The following is a 22331-nucleotide window of genomic DNA, read 5'->3' as shown; positions in this document are numbered from 1 at the left end:
ATGGTCCATTACCTTACAGCAAGGGTGTTATAGGAGGTCCATCTCAATTTTTCTACCCATGAACTATTCATTCCTAGCTATAGCACTGCCAGACAGCAAATGTTGATTTAAACACAGGACACACCAGGAGGAGCTGGAGAGATCTCTCCTTATAAACAAGTGGTCTTCGTTAATTTTTAATCGGGGGATGTTTGGGGTCCAAAAGGGTTGAAGGAAAACTGACATATCTTCCTACTTGGGGCCATGATGCCTATGGTGCTTCTCAACATTTATTCCTCCCAGAACATCTGACTTTGGTCACACATTGAACCCTATGCAAATATAGAACCACAAACTAAAAGTTCTAATATACAAAACTGAAACCCATGATGCCAGACTCTGCATGTAATACACCACCAGAGATATAGAGAGAAATGCATTTCTTCCTGAACAGTGCAAAATATAGACAGAAGATATAAATTCTCAAAACTGACATATTTCAATCACTGAATTGAAAATACAATCATTTTTCCTACCTTTGTTGTCTGGCTGCACTTCATTCTGTTATTGCTCTTAATTGTTTCCAGGACCTACTTATCCATTTGCTGTTTTTTTCTCTTTCACTTTCTACATTACATTCATCTTTGGCATTAACTCTTAATATACAACTTTCTTTCATTTTTTTCTCTCTCAATGTCTACTTTTCCATATCTTCCCCTCATCTACAATCCACATGCACCATCTTCTCCCTCTCTCTGCCCTTCCCATTCCTCTCCCCATCTATGTGCACCATCTCCTCTCTTTCTTTGCCCTTCCCCTTTCTTCCCACAGAGGGTCCAGCTTCTTCTTCCCCTTTCCCTCCCTCATCGGGATCTGGCACTTTTTGTTTTCAACACTGAAGTCCTGCATACTTTAAGCCATGGTCAGTGTGAATGAACATAAGCAAAGCAATGCCTCCGCTGGGTCAGACCCGAGGTCCATCGTGCCCAGCAGTCCGCTCACGCGGTGGCCCAATAGGTCTAGGACCTGTGCAGTAATCCTCTATCTATACCCCTCTATCTTTTCCAGCAGGAAATTGTCCAATCCTTTCTTAAACCCCAGTACCGTACTCTGCCCTATTACGTCCTCTGGAAGCGCATTCCAGGTGTCCACCACACGTTGGGTAAAGAAGAACTTCCTACCATTCGTTTTGAATCTGTCCCATTTCAACTTTTCTTAATGCCCTCTTGTTTTTATTTTTTGAAAGTTTGAAGAATCTGTCCCTCTCTACTCTCTCTATGCCCTTTATGATCTTGTAAGTCTCTATCATATCCCCTTTAAGTCTCCTCTTCTCCAGGGAAAAGAGTCCCAGTTTCTCCAATCTCTCAGCGTATGAAAGGTTTTCCATCCCTTTTATCAGACGTGTCGCTCTCCTCTGAACCCTCTCGAGGAAGGCTATATCATTCTTAAGGTACGGCGACCAATATTGGACGCAGTACTCCAGATGCGGACGCACCATCACCCGATACAACGGCAGGATAACTTCTTTCGTTCTGGTTGTAATACCCTTCTTGATTATCCTAGCATTCTATTTGCTCTCTTAGCGGCCGCTGCACACTGTGCCGTCGGCTTCATTGTAATGTCTACCATTACCCCCATTACCCCTCTCATTCAATAACATCCCTCCCATCGTATAGTTGTACCTCGGGTTTTTGCTTCCCACATGTAATACTTTACATTTCTCAACATTGAACTTCATTTGCCATCTCGTCGCCCATTCCCCTAGTTTGTTCAAGTCCCTTTGCAATTAGAGAGTTGCGCGGGGACAGAAATCCCACCCGTCCCCATGAGGACTCCCACCCGTCCCCGCGAGGAATCCCTCCGTCACCACCCGTCCCCGCGAGGAATCCGCTACGTCCCCGCGAGGAATCCCCTACGTCCCCGCCCGTCCCTATAAACTACAGAAATAGTTATTTCATTTAATTATGCTACTGAATTAAAGGCTCTGGTAGAAACCCATTTAAAAATAAGCAAAAATACTTTATTAATTTGGAAATATTAATTGGGAAGAATACATACTTTGTAAACGTGTTTCTACCAGAGCCTCTAATGTTTATAAATTTTTATCAACACAACTAAATACTACTTTATCCTTAAGCAAAAAAAAAAAATTTTTTTTCCTACCTTTGTTGCCTGGTTTCTGCTTTCTTCATGTTCTCATTCAATTCCTTCCATCCACTGCCTCTCTTCTCTCTGTGTCTTGCATTTGCTCTGTTATTGTGCCTCTCCCTTTCTCCCCCCTCCCAAATTGGTCTGGCACCCATCTTTTTCCCTCCGCTCCCCCCATAGTCTGGCACCTCTGTCTTCTTCCCTGCCAGCGTCTTCTCCCCATTCCCTCTTCCCCATTTCCTTTCAGTGTCCTTCTCCCCCACCATCTTCCCCATGTCCTGTCAGGCAGCATCCTTCTCCCCCCTCTGCCTTCCCCATGTCCTTTCAGCGTCCTTCTCCCCCCTCTGTCTTCCCCGTGTCCTTTCAGCGGCCTTCTCCCCCCCTGTTTTCCCCATGTCCTTTCAGTGGCATTCTCCACCCCTTTGTCTTCCCCAGTGCTTTCAGGGTCCTTCATCCCCCTCTGTCTTCCACATGTGCTTTCAGCATCCTTCCCCCCCTCCCGTTTACCCATGTCCTTTCAGCGTCCTTCTCCACCCCTTTGTCTTCCCCAGTGCTTTCAGTGGCCTTCTCCCCCCTTAAGCGTCTTTTCTTCTCCACTCCACCTTTCCTCCCTCCCTGCCCCTTACCTTTCTAGTGCTACCGCACCCGATCGACAACAGAACAGGCCCGGTCGGACAAATCTCCCTGTCCTGTAGCCGCGAATCTAAATTACCTTCTTACAGCAGCTGGAGTAGTGAAGCTGCTGTAAGAGGTAATTTATATTCGCGGCTACAGGGCAGGGAGATTTGTCGGCCGGGCCTGTTGTCGGTCGATCAGGGGACCTGACCGGCTGTGCACATTCTCCGGGGCGGACCGCCCCCTCCCCCCTCTTTCGTACGCCATTGCCTTCTTCCTATCTGCCCTGCCGCACACAACCGACCGGAAGTCTTCCTGATGTCAGCACTGACGTCGGAGGAAGGAAGGGCTTTGCTTAAGCCCTCCCTCCGACGTCAGCGCTGACATTGGGAAGACTTCCGTTCGGCTGTGTGCTGCGACAGGGCAGGTAAGGAGAAGGAGACTACCCTCGCGGCTCGAGTGCACTGCGATCCAACCCCGCAGGAACCCCGCGACCCTCGGAGGCGTCCCCACGGGATCCCCGCGACCCTAGGGAGCGTCCCCACGGGATCCCCGCGACCCTAGGGGGCGTCCCCACGGGATCCCCGTGACCCAAAGGGGGAACCCGCGGGATCCCTGCGGGTCCCGCGGGATTCCCGTCATCCCCGTTTCCGTGCAGCTCTCTATTTGCAATTCTTCGCAGTCCTCTTTAGTCCGAGCTCCACTAGATAGTTTGGTGTCATCCACAAATTTTATTATCTCACACTTCGTCCCTGTTTCTAGATCATTTATGAATATATTAAATGAAGTAAACACACAGCCTTTGGCAGCCCCGGAAGCATTCTCTCTGCTATAGCTTCCTATCCCTGGTTGCAGCAGGCCCACCTCTTCAAAATGGTGGGCTTTCCCCTTCCCGGTGTATCCTGGGATACACTGGGGAGGAGCCTAAGGTCTGATTGGCCCAGATCCATAAAGCCCCTCCAATAGGAGAGATCTTAAATAACCTGGGCCAGTCGGAGCCTTAGGTCCCTCCCCGGTGCATCCAGGTCAGGGAAGGCATGCAATTTTCAAGAGGTGGGCCTGCTGTACAGAGGGAGTAGGCATCCCTCTGGCCAGACATATAAAGTAAGATGATGGGGGGGGGGGGGTCAGAGGCATGGTGGGTATTGGGGAGGGTCCGTGGTGGTGGGAGAAAACATTGCACTGTTGGGGGGGGGGTGCGTTGCTTGGTGGCAGGAGAGAGTGGGAATCTCTCCTGCTGTCTGGGGGGGGGGTGTTGCCTGGTGGCGGGAGAGAGTGGACATCTTTCCAGCTACCATGGTGTGTCGGGGGGCACTAGTATCAAGCACATTACGCAACTTCTGCAGGCCCTAATGAACTTCAGATGAACCTAAATGTTACATGTCATTGTGATTCATCTCTATGCATGTACTCATTCCTTTCATCCCCACCCTCACTCACACCTGCTTTCTTTCATTGTGCATATGTACACATTCAGTTTTAATCCACTTAAAAAATAAATATATTTGAACCTTGAGTCCACTGGTATTTACCCAGGAAAACTCAAAACATCATGGTATAACATTTATGTCAGATTTTTCTTCACAAAAGGTGCAACTGAGCAATGAGTTAAGAGTTGACAGGATTTTTTTTTTTTTTAAATTAATCCCTCATCTGGCAAAATGTTCAAAGTTATTAATATATTGCATTTGTGATATATTATGCTAGTCTTGCAGTCATACCTAGAGGCCAATTCAAACTTTGTGCAGTACTGTATATCCAAAAAGCAAATTGCTTACATTTAATGGAGGTTTTTCATGGACAGCAGGGAAATGCTGTCATATAGGTAAAATCAGTGCTGACAGCTCCCAAGCAACTGCTCTCCTAAAGTTCAAGACAGCTTGAGAGGGGCTTTGAGCACATGCGTAGCTTTTCCATGCTCCTAGTTACCCTCTGCCATTTCAGTCAATTATATAACTATTGAGATGGTTGGGGAGGGGAGAATACTGTGGCTACATTTCCCTGCTTTCTATGAAGAACCCCCATTACAGGTAAGCAATTTTCAGAGAAAAATGCCGCCACACAAATGAGTCATTTCAAAACCGAGGATTGCAAATTAATATAGTTGTTGGGCAACCCAGAATACACCATCAGTTTGGAAACATAAAATTTAGCTCTATATGTAAAAGGAGACAAGTCTAGGAAATAATATCTGATTAATATGTGGACAGATGATGAGGTAGCTTTACACATCTATGGTGAAGGCTGATCAGTATTTGCTGTAGCTGATTTTGCTCAGAAATGAGTCATACCAATTTGAACTGGGAAGGGGGCACTCAATGAAGTCTACTAGAAATTCAGTTAAAAAACCCAGGTGAAGGAGTGCACTTGGACACTTCAGTGCTTGGATTATTTGGATAAAAGCAACAAAGCACTTTCTGATGGATTATGTGGTATGCAAGTAGCAAAGTAATGTATGCCTCCAGTTAAGAAAGAATTTTTCTTTTCTGCTGGAAGCAAGTGAGGCTTAGGAAAAAGGAAGCAAAATTGTTATCTTAGAATTTCATCTCAGCCCCAACAAACAAACTCTAAATAGATGTGAAATACCACTCTATTAGGAAACAAATGAGATGTAAGGAGGATAATGGATAAAGGGATTATAACTGACCGACTCTTCTAGCAGAATATCTAGCCAGTGCTGAGGTGAGAGAGGTGGAGTTTAAGTCTATGGAATGTGAAGCTTCTTACAAAGTCCTGGTGGGTAAACGGAATTAATCCAATCATCCCAGAATAGAAACATAGAAGATGACGGCAGAAAAGGGCTACAGCCATCAAGTCTGCATTTCTTTACATTGAATTTTAGTTGCCAGATATTAGACCATTCCTCTAACTTTTGCAGATCCTTATTCATGTTTTCCACTCCCTCCTCAGTGTCTACTTTTTACAGATCTTGGTGTTATCTGCAAAAAGGCAGATTGTACAAGAACAGCATTTTCCAGATCAGGTGCTCTAGAGTATCTTGTTCCAAAGATTCAAAAGGTGGTTTGATAAGATGTGCTAGCATTACAGTAAGTTCCTATGAAGGTGGTGAGCCACAGATGGGTGGATGGTGTGTAGACATCTCTTCATACAACAAAAAACAAAGAAACAAGAGGAAAAGATAGTACTAATTTACCACCCACCCGATTATGGCATAGGAGGCTCTTGAACAAACTTGAAGGGCTGAAGTTAGGACCCAAAGTGGTGAACTGGATTAGAAACTGGCTGTCGGACAGACGCCAGAGGGTGGTGGTTAATGGAAATCGCTCGGATGAAGGAAAGGTGAGTAGTTGAGTCCCTCAGGGTTTGGTGCTGGGGCCGATCCTGTTCAATATGTTTGTGAGTGACATTGCTGAAAGGTTAGAAGGAAAGGTCTGCCTTTTTGCAGATAACACCAAGATCTGTAAAAAGTAGACACTGAGGAGGGAGTGGAAAACATGAATAAGGATCTGCAAAAGTTAGAGGAATGGTCTAATATCTGGCAACTAAAATTCAAAGTAAAGAAATGCAGAGTAATTTATGGATTAATAAACGGAAGGAACCGTATATACTGGGAGGTGATAAGCTGATTTGCACAGATGGGGAGAGGGACCTTGGGGTGATAATGTCCGAAGATCTAAAGGGGAAAAAACAGTGCGACAAGGCGGTGGCTGCTACTAGAAGGATGCTGGGCTGTATAAAGAGTGGCGTAACCAGTAGAAAAAAGAAGGTGTTGATATCCCTGTACAGGTCATTGGTGAGGCCCCACTTGGAGTATTGTGTTCAGTTTTGGAGACCGTATCTGGTGAAGGACATAAGAAGGCTTGAAGCGGTCCAGAGGAGGGCGATGAAAATGATAGGAGGTTTGTGCCAAAAGATGTATGAGGAAAGACTGGAAGCCCTGAATATGTATACCCTAGAGCAGGGGTAGGCAATTCCGGTCCTCGAGAGCCGGAGCCAGGTCAGGTTTTCAGGATATGCACCATAAATATGCATGAGATAGATTTGCATCTCAAGGAGGCAGTGCATGCATCTCATACATATTCATTGTGAATGTCCTGAAAACCTGACCTGGCTCCGGCTCTCGACGACCAGAATTGCCTACCCCTACCCTAGAGGAAAGGAGGTACAGGGAAGATATTATTCAGACATTCAAGTACTTGAAAGGTATTAACGTAGAACAAAATCTTTTCCAGAGAAAGGAAAATGGTAAAACCAGATGACATAATTTGAGGTTGAGGGGTGGTAAACTCAAGAACAATTTAAGGAAATTCTTCTTTACAGAGAGGGTGGTGGATGCCTGGAATGCGCTCCCAAGAGAGGTGGTGGAGAAGAAAACGGTGACAGAGTTAAAAAAAAGCGTGGGATAAACACAGAGGATCTAGAATCAGAAAATAATGGTAAATAGTGAAGAACTAAGGCCAGTACTAGGCAGACTTGCACGGTCTGTGTCTATATATGGTCGTTTGGTTGAGGATGGGCTGGGGAGGGAATCAATTGGCTGGGATGGTGTAGATCAGTGGTCTCAAACTCAAACCCTTTGCAGGGCCATATTTTGGATTTGTAGATTCTTGGAGAATCTTTCCTTTCGGCTAAGTTTTAATAATATTGTAATTTATAGCTAAAGAGACATATGATCAAGAAACTTTTATTTTACTTTTGTGATTATGATAAACATACCGAGGGCCTAAAAATAGTACCTGGTGGGCCGCAAATTTGAGACCACTGCTGTAGATGGACTGGAGTGAGCTTTGACAGAGGCTTCAGTAGTTAGAATTTAAGCACAGTACAAGGAATAGCTTTGGATTCTTGCCCAGAAATAGCTAAGAAAAAAAAAAAAAATTTTAGATTGAATCAGGTTGGGCAGACTGGATGGACCATTCGGGTCTTTATCTGCCATCATCTACTATGTTACTATGATGTAAAAAGCTGAGACCACCTTCAGTAGGAAGGAAAGTATCGTTCAAAGAGAAAAAACAGACTCTGTAATCCTAAGGAAAGGATCCCTGCAGGAAAGAGACTGTAATTACAAAATTTGCCTTGCTGATACTATGGCCACTAGAAAAACCATCTTGACTGAAAGGTCCAAAAGAGATGCGGGAAAGGCTGACACAAAGGAGGAGAGGAGAAGGGGAGAGAAGAGGCAGGAGACTAAGGGGATCGGCGAGAGTTAGCTCTGCCCACCCCTGACATCAGCCACCGAAACTCCCCCTTAAAAGGGGAGGGGCCAATCTCCGGAGCACATTGCAAGACAAGAAGGCAAGCAGGAGAAAGCAGAGGAGAGAGACAGAGGATTTAGGACAAAAGCAGAAGGAAGGAAGGCAAACCGAAGCTGAGAAGGGGAGAGAAGAGGCAGGAGACTAAGGGGATCGGCGAGAGTTAGCTCCGCCCACCCCTGACATCAGCCACCGAAACTCCCCCTTAAAAGGGGAGGGGCCAACGGCACGCGGCCGTTTGGCGCGCGGCGAAGGCGAGCAGCAACTTCAATTTTCAACCTTCAATCTTCCAAATTAAATTCAAAAAATATAAAAAAAAAACAAAAAAACAAAATTATCTATCCTTTCTTCTATACTCACTTTCTTCTATACTCACTTTTTTTCTTCTCTCTCTACTTCTCCATCTAGCTACACGTCGGGCACACTCCAGCTCACCAACTTTAGATCACATGGAAGGAATTATGGAGGCAGCAGAAGGCAAGCGAAGCTTTCCAGTATACTGCATTGACTGTCACATGTATGACTACCTCCCTTCCGGGAGGCAGGCCTACTTATGCAGTCGATGTCAGGAACTGGCTAGCCTAAAGAAGGAGATCGGGAGACTACAGGTCAAAGTACAGGAGCTAGAGGGACTCCGCTCCATAGAGGAACCAAGGGAATTTGAACCAACCGAGGACACCAGCAGAGATAACCACATCCACGAACAGGTCAGAGAGCTCGAAAGATTCATCGAGGAGGCCTGCAAGATGGTAGAAATACAGGATCACCCGCACTTCAGAAGGGAACAAACGGATGGAGGACAGGACCCGCCAGGAGCCACCAGGACCCACCAGGAGCCAAGGGAGAGGAACCTTGCGGAGGAATCAACCAGGAGAAGGAAGGATTGGAGGATCCAATCATCGACACAGACCTGAGACCCAGGAGGAAGCTGAGGAGAGGAAAATCTGCTATCGTGGTGGGAGATTCAATCCTGAGAGAGGTGGACAGTCACATAGCAGGAGGCAGAGCTGATCGCCTAGTGACATGTCTCCCAGGGGCGAGGACAAAGGACATCTCCGACAGAATCGAGAGTATCATGGAGGGAGCTGAGACAGAGGACACAGCAGTGATAATCCACGTCGGAACAAATGACGTCAGCAGAAGGAATTTCAACATGACTACACTGACCGAGCAGTTTAAGATCCTGGGGAGGAAGCTGAAGCTGAGAACAGGGAAGATAGCCTTTTCAGAGATCCTGCCAGTACCAAGAGCAGATGCGAAGAGGCAGACCGAGCTGCAAGCAACAAATGGATGGCTGAGGCGATGGTGTGACGAGGAGGGTTTCCTCTTTGTACGGAACTGGTCAACCTTCCTGGGGAAAAACAAGCTCTATAGGAGAGACGGACTGCATTTGAGCACGGCTGGGACGAGGATGCTGGCACGTAACATCCAGACCTGCATAGACATGAATTTAAACTGATAACAAGGGGAAAGCCGATAGTCAATCTGACCTCGACACATCGGACCACAGTATCAAGCAAGGATACTGAAACAGAAAATGGCGATAGTGGACTAGAGACAAAATGGACACTTTATGGACATAAACCCAAAGATGCAGCACAGGGACCCGAGAGGCAACTAGAAATAAAGAGTAAGACAAGGAGGAAACAGCAGGACCCAGAGGGCTATCAAAGAACAAAAAAGTGGGTAGAGGACGGGATAGACACACCACAGGAGGCAACACGTGAGGAGACCAGCAGGAGCAACAAATCAAGAGTAGATCCAAAAGAAAAGGTAACAAACTGGGACTTAAATTGCCTATATACAAATGCTAGGAGCCTAAGGACTAAAATGGGGGAGCTAGAAGTTATAGCCGGAAATAAGGACATAGACATAATAGGAATCACAGAGACATGGTGGACAGAGGACAACAAATGGGATGTGGTCCTTCCAGGGTATAAACTCTACAGGAAGGACAGAGCACACAAAAAGGGTGGAGGAATAGCACTGTATATAAAGGACTCCATTCCTTCATCCAGAACAGAAACAACAATAAGGGCGGACAGTCTGGAGTCACTATGGGTTAAGCTGACAGGAGGGGAAGGAGCTGACATCAAATTGGGATTGTACTATCGCCCACCAGGACAGTCAGAAGCAAACGACCTGGAACTGGAGGCCGAACTGAGGCAGGAGTGCAAAAGTGGAAGGGTGGTGGTTATGGGGGATTTCAACTATCCGGGAATAGACTGGGACATTGGGCACTCAAATTGCACGAGAGAAACTAAATTCCTAGAGGCGATAAGGGACTGTTTCATGGAGCAGCTGGTCACGGAACCAACGCGAGGGGATGCCACGCTAGACCTAATCCTCAACGGGCTAGAAGGACCCGCAAAGGAAGTGGTGGTAATAGCACCATTAGGGAACAGTGATCACAACATGATCCAGTACAAATTAAACATGGGAACATCAAAGGTGAAAAGAACCAAAACGACAGCACTCAACTTCAGAAAGGGAAACTACAAGGACATGAGGAAAATGGTAGGAAAAAAGCTCAACAGCAACTCAGGGAAGGTGAAGACCGTAAAGGAAGCCTGAACACTGCTTAAAGGCACAGTGCTCGAGGCACAAGACCTGTGCGTCCCAAGGTTTAGGAAAGGGTGCAAAAAAAAATCGAACTAGAAACCCAGCATGGATAACATCTGCAGTTAAAAAGGCGATAAGTGACAAGAAATCATCCTTCAAGAAATGGAAAAAGGATCCAACAAAGGAAAACCAGGAAGAGCACAAAAGACACCAGAAAGAATGTCATCGAGAGGTCAGGAAGGCAAAGAGAGAATATGAGGAAAGACTGGCAGGAGAAGCAAGAAACTTCAAACCCTTCTTCAGGTATGTGAAAGGGAAACAACCAGCCAGAGAGGAAGTGGGACCACTGGACGACGGAGACAGGAAAGGAGCGATAAAGGAGGAAAAAGAGATAGCTGAAAGGTTAAACAAATTCTTCTCGTCAGTCTTCACCAGAGAGGACACATCCAATATCCCAGAACCCGAGGTGATTATAAACGGAGAGCACGACGAAAGGCTGGTACAACTAGAGGTAAGCAAAGAGGATGTCCTCAGACAGATAGACAGACTAAAGAGCGACAAATCACCAGGCCCGGACGGCATCCACCCAAGGGTACTAAAAGAACTGAGAAACGAAATAGCAGAGACACTTCGCCAAATATGTAACCTCTCCCTAAAAACTGGGGAGATCCCAGAGGACTGGAAAATAGCAAATGTCACGCCCATCTTTAAGAAGGGATCAAGGGGTGACCCGGGAAACTACAGGCCTGTGAGCTTGACCTCGGTTCCTGGAAAGATGCTGGAAGCAATGGTAAAGGACACAATCTGCGAACACATAGAAAACAATGGACAACTGAAGGCGAGCCAGCATGGCTTCTGCAAGGGAAGGTCATGCCTCACGAACTTGCTGTACTTCTTTGAGAGAATAAACAATCAGATGGATAAGGGTGAATCCATAGACATCATTTACCTTGACTTCCAAAAAGCCTTCGACAAGGTACCACATGAACGGCTACTTAAAAAACTGTGGAACCACGGGGTGCAAGGGGATATCTACCGATGGATCAAACACTGGCTAGCGGGCAGGAAACAGAGGGTTGGAGTCAAGGGCCAATACTCAGATTGGCAATGGGTCACGAGCGGTGTTCCGCAGGGGTCGGTGCTGGGACCTCTACTATTCAATATATTTATTAACGATCTGGAAACGGGGACAAAATGTGAGGTTATCAAATTTGCTGATGACACCAAACTCTGCAGCAGGGTTAGAAACACGGAAGACTGTGAAGACCTACAAAAGGACCTAACGAGAATGGAAGACTGGGCAAAAAAGTGGCAAATGAGTTTTAACGTGGAGAAATGCAAGGCCATGCATGTAGGGAAAAAGAACCCGATGTTCAACTACAAAATGGGGGGAACACTGCTAGGGGTGAGTAACCTGGAAAGGGACTTGGGGGTGATGGTCGACTCATCACTGAAACCATCGGCGCAATGTGCGACAGCCTCAAAGAAAGCAAACAGAATGCTGGGCATCATCAAAAAGGGTATCGCAACCCGGACGAAGGAAGTCATCATGCCGCTGTATCGCGCAATGGTGCGCCCGCACCTGGAGTACTGTGTTCAATACTGGTCGCCGTACCTCAAGAAGGACATGGCGGTACTCGAGGGAGTGCAGAGGAGGGCGACTAAGCTGATAAAAGGTATGGAAAATTTTCCATACGCTGACAGGTTAAAAATGCTGGGGCTGTTCTCCCTGGAGAAGAGGAGACTTAGAGGGGACATGATAGAAACCTTCAAAATCCTTAAGGGCATAGAGAGAGTAAATAAGGACAGATTCTTCAAACTGAGGGGAGCCACAAGCACTAGGGGTCACTCAGAGAAATTGAAAGGGGACAGGTTTAGAACAAATGCTAGAAAATTCTTTTTTACGCAGAGGGTGGTGGACACATGGAACACGCTTCCGGAGGAAGTGATAGGCCAGAACTCTGTACAGGGGTTCAAGAAGGGTTTGGATAGGTTCCTGGAGGATAGAGGGGTACAGATAGAACTTGAGGTAGGTTATAAAAGTGGTCAGAAACCACTTCACAGGTCGCAGACCTGATGGGCCGCCGCGGGAGCGGACCGCTGGGCGAGATGGACCTCGGTCTGACCCAGTGGAGGCAACTTCTTATGTTCTTAGATCAGGATGCAATCTGAGTGCTCACCCCCTCAAGAAACGAGAGACGTTAGCAACTGCTTACCACCTTGAGCCCAAACATGAAAACATGAGGAGGCCTGCTAAGTGTACTTTCAGGGATGCAATAGATAGGTCTTTTTCAAGTCTATCTTGCAAAAATACCAGGATCACCGGAATTGGCACACAAGATAAGAGTTTTCTCACCCTCTTCCAGATTCGTTTCTCAACTCCCCAGGCAGATGGTCTGAGTGACAGCATGTTTCTTGGACACTAATTCCCTAGAACCAGTTCCCAAAGACAAATCAGGCTCCAACAGATACTCCATATATTTCAAAGTACCCAAAAAAGGCATAAAAATTGGAGGCCTATCCTGGACCTAAAGCCCATAAATGAGACAGAGTTCTGTGCTTCCGTATGGAGACAATCTGCTCAGTGAACACAACAATGGCACTGGGGGAACTCCTAGTCTCCTTGGATTTAACGGAGGCATATCTTCACATTCCCATTTTTCCAGACCACAGAAAAAATATCTGAGATTCCACGTTCTCCAGATGCACTTCCAGTTTGTGGAGCTGTCTTTCAGATTAACCACAGCTTCGTGCACCTTCACCAAGGTAAGGGTGGTGGTAGCAGCTCACCTTCACAGGATGTGTTTACAGATGCATCCATACCTGGACTATTGGCTAACTAGAGCTTCCTCAAGATAGGAAGGCGAGAATGCCTCCAGGGACTCGGTTGTAAAATCAACTTCAGGAACAGCTGACTCAGTGCTTGGAATATCTGGGAGGCCACTTTGACACAGCAAAAAGCCATGTCTTCCTTCTCGAGCCATGCAAAGAAGCTCAGGAAGATCACAGATCTTGGCATTACCGAGCCCCAAGGTCTGGCATTACCTTCTGATACTGGGCTTGATGGTGGCCTCTCTGGATGTTGTTCCCTGTGTGAGAACACATGCATCTACTCCAGGATTCTCTTCTCTCCAGGTGGTCCCCACAAAAGGTATTATCTATAGATACAACTCCCCTGGTCTCAGGAGATGCGACAGCTTACAATGGTGGTTTTAGGGGGATGCCTTATTGAAGGCCATGTCCCTCAGAAACACCTCATAGGCGACATGACTGATGCCAGCCTGAGCGGCTGGGGCCACTCTCTCTAGAGCAAGTGAAACTCATCAGAAAGCAAGTAGTCCATAAACTGTCTAGCGCTAAAAGCCATTTGCTTGGCACTGAAAGCACTGGAGACTTTCTTGACAGGAAAGGCAGTCAGGACATTCTCCAATAATGCTGCTGCAGTAGCTTATATGAACATAAATCAGCAGGTGAGCAGCTCCCAGAGGAACGGACCTCGAGCCCTCAATGGACCACAAAGTAGGCTGGCTCCACAGGTACTCTAAGAGACTGGCCTACGAACAATAGCCTGATCTCACAGGACTGCGTTCTTTCTCCGATGGAGTAAGCCCAAGGGGACCTCTGAGCACCAAAGCCATGCAGGAAAAATAACTAACAGCCCAAAATACCTGAAAAAAAATAAAAGGAAAGTAGATCAGATCAGAACACTTTCTCAGTTCACTTGCAGAAGGAAATCTGAAGAGGGAGGTATTCTCCACTGCTGAAAGGGAGGAGATGAGAGATTTGTGCGACACCCTTTTGTAAAGGTTTGTGACTAAAGAAGGACAACAGCTTTCGTACAGAATCCTGTCTTTTCAACAGAATTGTCTGTATATGTTCTTTGTTAGTATACAGGTCAATGTATAACACTACCTGATGTTCCCAAGTTGCATTTAGGAGAAAGAAAAATAAACTGGCACTATGTAATTTTTAAATAATCACAAAACTATTTTATGAAAGAATACTTGGTGTTTCTTGTATATCTTCCATCCAAATATTAACCAATCATGTTTAGTTTTTGAGAACAGTTTAAGACAGTAAGGCTTCACATACTGCTTAGATAAAAATTACTTACTGACCATTACCTGTGTTCCACTATCTAGTTGCCTTATAGCCCAGTAGGTAAATTTGACAAAAGGCAAGTGTAGTTTGGAATTTACAAGTGGCATCCACTGAAGCTGTTCAGCAACCATACATAAAAGCTGGAAAATAAGAAGGGAAATAGTTATATAATGGCAATTCTTAATATACCTCCACTCTCCAAGACTATTGTGATTATTTTGTAGGATTTGGAAGTGGGAGGAGAACATAAGGGGATGGATTAATGTTGTGGGATAAAGGGAGAATTTTGTAAAACATGGGAGGTATTTTTTTGTTATTTCTTAAAAAAATATTTTAAAGTACGATAACAAGTTTATTTTCCAAAGTTCTGCAACTTTTCAGACTTACTGTCCTACTCATGTACGTGCATATTGAACAAAGATAATTTTAAAACAAGCTCAGACTTTCCTTTAAGTCTACTAAGTTATTTCAATGAATCTGAAAAGGGTTTTGTTCACACACAAGTCCTTTTTTAAATACTCATCCAAATTTTGTTGATGCATAATCTAAGGGCTTAACCCTTTACTCTTATTATCCTCCCATAATAAAAGAAAACAAGACTGCATTATGGGCTAGATTCACTAACCTGAGATCTGTGTCCAATTGCAGGCAGGCCGACAAATTCACTAAAGGCCTGCATTCAAATGGGGGCTATCGTTGGCACACCCTACACTGACCGCATGGATCGCTGGAGAGCAATCCTTGAGCATGCGCAGACCATCTTCCTTGATTGTAGATGGTCTGCGCATGCGCTGGTCCTTCGTGCCTGTCAGTTTTCTTCCTCTTTTTTTTTTTTTTTTTTTAAACTTACTACTGTTTACTTTACTGTTTTTTTTTTTAACTTCATGAGCCCATGGTTTTAACCCGCTTTAAACCTGAGGGTTAAAACTACGGGCTCGCACTGCGGGGAAGGGCAGGCGAGTTGGGGCTTAGCAGGGCTGGAGAGTCAGGGCAGCCAGAGCAGGAGAATCAGGGCAGAGCAGGGTTTTAGCACAAGTGATTGGTCCTCACCAGTCGCTAGCTTTTTGATCGGCCAGCCAGTCAGTGTGCCAGAAGAAAGTTTAGTGAATCGCATCCTTACTGCTTTGCATGCCGATTCCCTTCATTTGCATGCACGGATCAGTACACAGGTTAGTGAATCGGGTCGAAGGGAAATCGGGTCACAAACCGATCGGTACACGATCAGTTTGCTTAGTGAATCTAGCCCTAAATCGTTAACAGTTCTGAGATTGTGAACTAAACATCTACGATACAATGTGACACAGTTTAGCAGAAGTAGCTTAATAGATAGTGAAGTGAACTGAGATCCTGAGAAACTGGGTTCAAGTCCAACTTCAAAAGTTGTGCAGGAATTTATGTCTGTAATCCAAAAAGCTTAATCCAAATTAATTGGTAAGTTAAAGGCATAGAATGAAAGGAGAAAGTGGTGCAGCATCTCATAAGCAAGAAAATGAGGCCAAAAAACACAGGCACTTTCCAAAATCAGAGGCTGAACCCTCTCAACAATTACTTTTACTACAATCTTGTCTTCACTCAATTGCTGCTTGGTTAGCAACTCGCAAATTAAAACTGAATACCACTACAATAATACATTGTTGGGTTTCAGGATCCCTGTCACAACCATCTGGTGTTCTAACTCTCTTGACCTTCCTATTACACCTGTCCCATCCTTTTGCTACCTAGGTATTTGGAACATCAAATTTGGTTTTATGGCTCTTCAATCACTGCATGCACTTAAGGACTTCCTTGACTTCAATTCTCTTCACACTGTCATCCATGCACTCATCTCTAGATTGGACTATTGTAATCCAATTTACACTGGTCTCCCTCACTTGCATATTAAATATCTTCAAACATTCCAGAATTGTGCAGCCTTCCTTTTTTGTTGGGCCTGCAAACATGACCATAATCCCCCACTTCTCTCTTAGCTTCACTAGCTTCCAGTTGAATTTAGAATTAAATTTAATATCTCACACAGAAGTTCTCCATTCAAGTTTTTCTTCATATCTTTCTTCTCTTGCTATCCCATTCTTTGCACTGGGGAAATTCCTAGCCTCTCTAGATTTGATGGAACCTTCACATCCCCATCTTTTCAGCTCACAGGAAGTATTTAAGTATTACTGAGTTTGAAGGACCTTCGGTCTATCCCAGTATAGCAACTCTTATGGTCTTATAAGTTCCCTGAAGTGCTCCTTGAAAAACAATCAACCATTTTTTTTTGTTTTTAAACAAAAGTAACAAAGGCATCTGCTTCTGTAAAAAAAAAACACAAAAAAAACAACACACCAGAGCAATAGTGCACATCAGTTAGTTAACAAAAGACCCACAAAAAATAAAACTCTGAGTTAAGGTATGTTAATATACTTGTCATTTGCAGAATGAGAACTGCATAAGCACTTCATGGCAGATGTGAGGGAGAAGGGATGGGACTCAGCACCACTGAATATTGTTCCCAGCCACTATGGTAGATTGGTCCAGGAGTGAGCCTTAAGATAAGTTTGGAGGCTTCTCAAACCCAAAAGCTATTCCCAAGGTAAGGGAAAAAATATTAACATAAGAATAGCCATAATGGGGTGTCCAACCTTTGGCTTCCCTAGGCCACATTGGCAAAAAAAAAAAAAAAATGTTTCTGGGGCTGCACAAATGCGCAAACACTGCAGCAAGACAGAGGAGGGAGCCGGCAAGACAGTAAACACCCAGGGGCAGCAGAGAAAATACTGCATTGCCCTCAACCGGGGCCACACAAAATACTTCACGGGGCCGCATATGGCCTCGGGCAGCAGGTTGGACACCCCTGGATTAGACCAACAGTCCATCTAGCACAGTGTTCTGTTTACAACTATACACTGAGAAAGCAACTTGGAGAATGAGAGGCATTTCCTAAAGGCTTATGACTTCAAATGCCAGAAGTACTTTTTAACCCACTAAGGTTAGAATATAGCAGCTGTGGATCAATTAGGACTAAATAGCTGAGAAACTGCACAGTGTACAGCTGGAGACTAAAAAATACTTAATGCTCCAGGATTCACAGTATCTTTAAGTAGCAAATCATGAAGAACTACAGTACTTTCCTTCTCTGTCTTTATCTGCTGATCAATGAAAATAATTCATAAGTTTTAGACCAATCTGTCAGAAGCTAAAATGGAGCATTTCATTCATAACACTGAAAGATAGCGAACAGGTCATGTCATTCAAAAAAGTAGTCCAACAGGAAATATGTCTTAAATTCTTTAAAAATTTAAACACAAACCTCTGTGGTGGACACTAAATCAACCAAATACACTATCATGAAGTAAAACTAATTTGGCTACAATGCCTAGGGATAAACATGGATATATACCCTGGCACATTTCTCCAGCACATAGTGTTTTGGGGTGGTGCACATGCACATTAATTTCTCATTGCTCTTGCTGTCTTCAGGTCTGATTTTATTAAGTTGATGATCTGAGATCCAGTCCATAAGAGCAGATGACAACTCATATACTTGAATATTGAGAGGTACCTTAAAAATAGGAATAAAATTCATCTTCAGATATGGTATACATTTTGAGTATAAAATAAAATAAAGCCTTCCTATAAATTATACAGCAGAAATACAATTGTGCTTGGCCCAGGAGTTTCCTTCTGTTCTCTTGGGATTTAAGCTGAACCACAACTTGCCATTACTGGACTACAGTGTCTCATTCATAAGTACCTGAGGATTTTTTTCCTCTATTTTATATAGCCTCCCAATTCAATTAGTCCATTTTCAGCCAATAGCTTATGCCCAAAGACTCTTTCTAAAATTATGCAGTCATTGATCTTAAATCCAGCCACTAGATGTCATCATTTTAACACTGACTGTCTCTTTAATATCTGCAACCCCAGGTGATCCCAGACCTGAAATATTTGACTTGAAAAACAAAATCAGGTCCTCTGGCTGACAATGTACAGCACCATTACTGATAAAAAATATCTATTAGGCTTTGAACAGCTGAAAGTGGCATCGTGCGAAATATAATCTTTTGCTGAAGAGCAGAGGAATGCTCACATTATACACAAAACAACTCATCAGCTGTGGAAAACACCTATATCTTAAATCCCCCATATAGGATATCTAGAGAAGGCAGTAAAACTATCTTCATGTCTCAATATTGTTCTGCCTGAAACCTCTCTTGAAATAATTAATGCCAATGTTAATGGAATTCTTAGATATTTGGTAGCATTTTTATAATTTTAAGAGCATTAACACCTGGCAAGAAAGACTATTTTGTTTAATCTGACATTTCAGCCAGGATGAAATTAATCTTGTGACTGCTATGCTCAATCAGTAGCAATATATGAGTATAAGAGAAACTATTCATTAATAGAATCATTAAAAATAACATATACAAATATATATAACTAGTCGTTAAGCCCGTTACATTAACGGGTGCTAGAATTTATGTCTGTCTGTATTTTTCTTTCTGTCTCTTTCCTCCCTCCATTTCCCTGTGTAACGCTGTCTCTGCTTTCTTCCTCAGTCTGCACTCTCAAGCTGTAACATTACTGCTTAGCTTTTTCTCCCTGCAAGCATCTCTGCTCTAGCCCCCTGTCCTTCTGTGACTGTCTGTGTGTCTCTCTCTACTTGTGCACTGTTTGTTTGTTTTTTTCAATCTCTCTTTAGCTCCTGATCCCCTCTCACTGACCCTTGCCGACTGCATGTAATTCCGGTTAGGTTTCCATGGCAACCCTGCTCGCGGGTCTGTTCGGTAGGGCCGTTTTTTCGGGTCTGCCGGCACCGGGTGGGGAAGAGTCCTGGCTCCTTTTTTGGTTTGGGCGCGTGCAGAGGGGCTCAACAGCGCACAACCACCTTTCCTTCCCTCCCTCAGGTGCAGTGCAGCTCCACCAATGTTAAAAGCAGCCGCATCGAAATCAGAGGCCTGCCACTGCCGTAGCACGTTCCCCTCTGCCTTGGTCCCGCCCCTTCTCTGACATATGGGACCGCGGCAGAGGGAACGTGTTACGGTGGCGGCAGGACTCCAATTTCAAAGCAGCTGCTTTTAACATAGGCGTAGCTGAACTGTACCTGATGGAGGAAGGGAAGGAACGGTGGGGCAAATTTCGTCAACGGCATTCCTTGTGCGGTTCGAGAGAGGGGGGGGTGGAGTCGGCGACTTGCAGCTTCGCGTGCCTCCCACCCCCCTTCCCTCCGGCTCCGCCGCCGATAGCCTCCACCTGCATTGCCCCTGGCACAGCACTCACCGGCCCGTCGGGCGGGGAACGGAGGAACAGGTTCAGGGCTGCCAGGGGGGGAGGAGTGAGTCCGGCTGAGACTGGCAGGAAGAGGAAGGCGGAGCAGGTGAGCCGGCACCGAAAAAAACTTTAAAGAGCCAGCCAGACCGTGAGTGCGAGCTGTTGTAAGTTTGCATGTGCACTCTTGCCGGCCACGGACATACGGATCACGGAAGCACGCGGATTAGAGTGCGCATGCGCCGCCTACGGTTTTATTATATAGATAAAAAACATAAATCCAATTCATTGAATAATTCAATTTTAGCTGAAGTTTTCATGGCTATATGTAGAGATTTTGCCTCTAAGATAGAAGGCCAGAACAGGCTGCAAGACCTTCTTATTCTCCCTACCTACTGCAAAGACCCTACTAGTTCTCTGATTTTACCTGGACCTCCCCATCAACAAAGATCATCTCTCCTTGATACATGCCTTTTTGAATTCTACTACAGGTTCTGCCCTCAAAAATCTCCACTGGGAGGCTATGCTATGTATACAGACATTTTTCTAAGAAGAAACATTTTCTTTTATCATATTCTCCATTCCTATAAAGGATCCTAGCTCACTCTCAAAGATTGAGCACTTATCACTTATAAAACTGAAAATTATGGCAATAAACGTTTTGTATACATAGTAGCACAGAAAGGAAAATGGTTGAATTTGTACAAGTTTCAATCATAAATGCTTCAGTCACTTCCATGGAAGATGCTCCTGCTAACAAATTTAAAAAAATTGAGTTAATTCAAATATTTAGCGGAAGGGTCAATGTTAATATTGTAAACTGGAGCCCCACAGGTGAATACCAAAACAAGATGCCAAAATACCAATTTAAGTAGAATAGATAAGTTGAATATTCATCTCACCTTAGAAATTTTGGTGGTTAGCTGCGTTTTCTCTTGCTTGCTAAGTTTCATCTCTTGACTTGCTTGTACAGTATTATCTTTACACTTCTGTACCATCAGAAATGCATGTTTCCTCTACAAAATAATATGAAGTATATAAAGTCTGAATAAACTATTTACAAATTACATTTGATTTGACTCTAAAGGGGGAAAAGCAAAGCAGATACTGAAAACTCTCATACATACCTGTAAGTTTTCTAAACGAGCTTGAACTTTCCTAGTTTGACCTTCCAGCTTCTTGTTCTGCTCACTAACATCAGTTAACTACAACAAAAAAAATAAGCATATCAATCAAAATCTACCAGGGAGTCATCTATGACATGTCATTCCAAGATTTTAGATTCTAGGTCTACAATGCTGTTTTGTAATCAGCTGCACTGTTTAATTTGTTCTTACCTTCTAATTTGCTTTCCCAGAGTCCTAGACCAGTCCAGACAAATAGGTTATGTTCCTCAAACGGCAGATAACACTGATGTGTATCAGATGTGGCACAGCCTTGGATTTTTCATGTATACTACTGACCAAGCATATCTGAGAAACTTGAACATTATACAGTAGATCAATGTTATAAAATAACTTTCTAAAACATGACGACGTCTATGGATCCAAAGTAATGAATTAGCCTACTCTATAAGAGAGGGGTCATAACATGAAACCTAGAAAAAAGAGACCTACTCTCAATTCTTAGAACTGTCTTGAACCTACGGGCTTTCAAATTTGCACAGCTTAATTAATAATTAGACACACTGATAAGTTTTAAGAATTTAATAAATAGCAGCGGATAGCAATCAGTTCATGGGAAGTTTTTGACAAGAAGTCAGAAGTTCACCAGGGCTTATCAAGCATGAAACATCCCAAACTGCATGCAAGGTTATCCACAACATCATCTAAAGCCATCCTCAATAAGCTTTTTTTGTATGTAAGTGCAAAAATTGATGATAATAATAATAATAAAGTGCCCAAAGTATCAAGTGCAAAATCACATCGTTCCAGAATTCAAAAAGAACAAAAAAGTGCAAAATTCACTGATTGATGAGCCTCATGAAGGCAGAAAATCACATTTGTCCAATAAACTTAAAACTGCCATCTACAAGGACTTATCTCAGAAACCGCCAACATCCATCTGATAAAAAGGTCTGTTATCCGGGAGTGCCAACTGATCGCCCTACAGAGCCCCGTTCAGGGGCAAACTCAGGGACGTCTCCCACCAAAAATTCAATCAAACGCAGCCACACTGGAGGTGTTAATTGGCACTGATTAGGCCTATCAATTAAGTTGTGTGCATACATCAGTTACACGCACCAATGTAAGCACACATTAGGTGCCATATATAGAATTTGGAAGGTTATGTGTAGCTGGAAAGCTTAAAAACCAGACCATTAAATCACTTATTGAAATCATAAATACTTTAATTATTTTACATAGTTTTCATAGTTGTAGTAGATAGCACCAAATACTGTCCTCAGACAGTAAACTGATTTGCTCTCGAGGGTATTTATACTGAAAACTGAATATTTCAATA

General features: G+C 44.1%; 1 protein-coding gene across 3 annotated transcripts in view; it reads right to left on the bottom strand.

Moving 5' to 3' along the window:
- Window positions 1-22331, bottom strand: part of CCDC138 (coiled-coil domain containing 138) — a 138497-nt gene that overhangs the window by 39910 nt on the left and 76256 nt on the right. For all 3 annotated transcript variants that reach the window (XM_033949941.1, XM_033949943.1, XM_033949942.1), the window contains 4 exons: window positions 20996-21073; window positions 20771-20884; window positions 17998-18159; window positions 14642-14758 (listed from right to left, as the gene is read on the bottom strand). In XM_033949941.1, coding sequence (XP_033805832.1) covers window positions 14642-14758; window positions 17998-18159; window positions 20771-20884; window positions 20996-21073 — 471 coding nt within the window. The remainder of the gene's footprint in view (window positions 1-14641; window positions 14759-17997; window positions 18160-20770; window positions 20885-20995; window positions 21074-22331) is intronic.

Source organism: Geotrypetes seraphini, chromosome 6 (assembly GCF_902459505.1).
Source record: "Geotrypetes seraphini chromosome 6, aGeoSer1.1, whole genome shotgun sequence".
NCBI lineage: Eukaryota > Metazoa > Chordata > Amphibia > Gymnophiona > Dermophiidae > Geotrypetes > Geotrypetes seraphini.
Note: the sequence above shows the minus strand (reverse complement) of the source record. Positions and strands in the feature narration are given on the sequence as shown.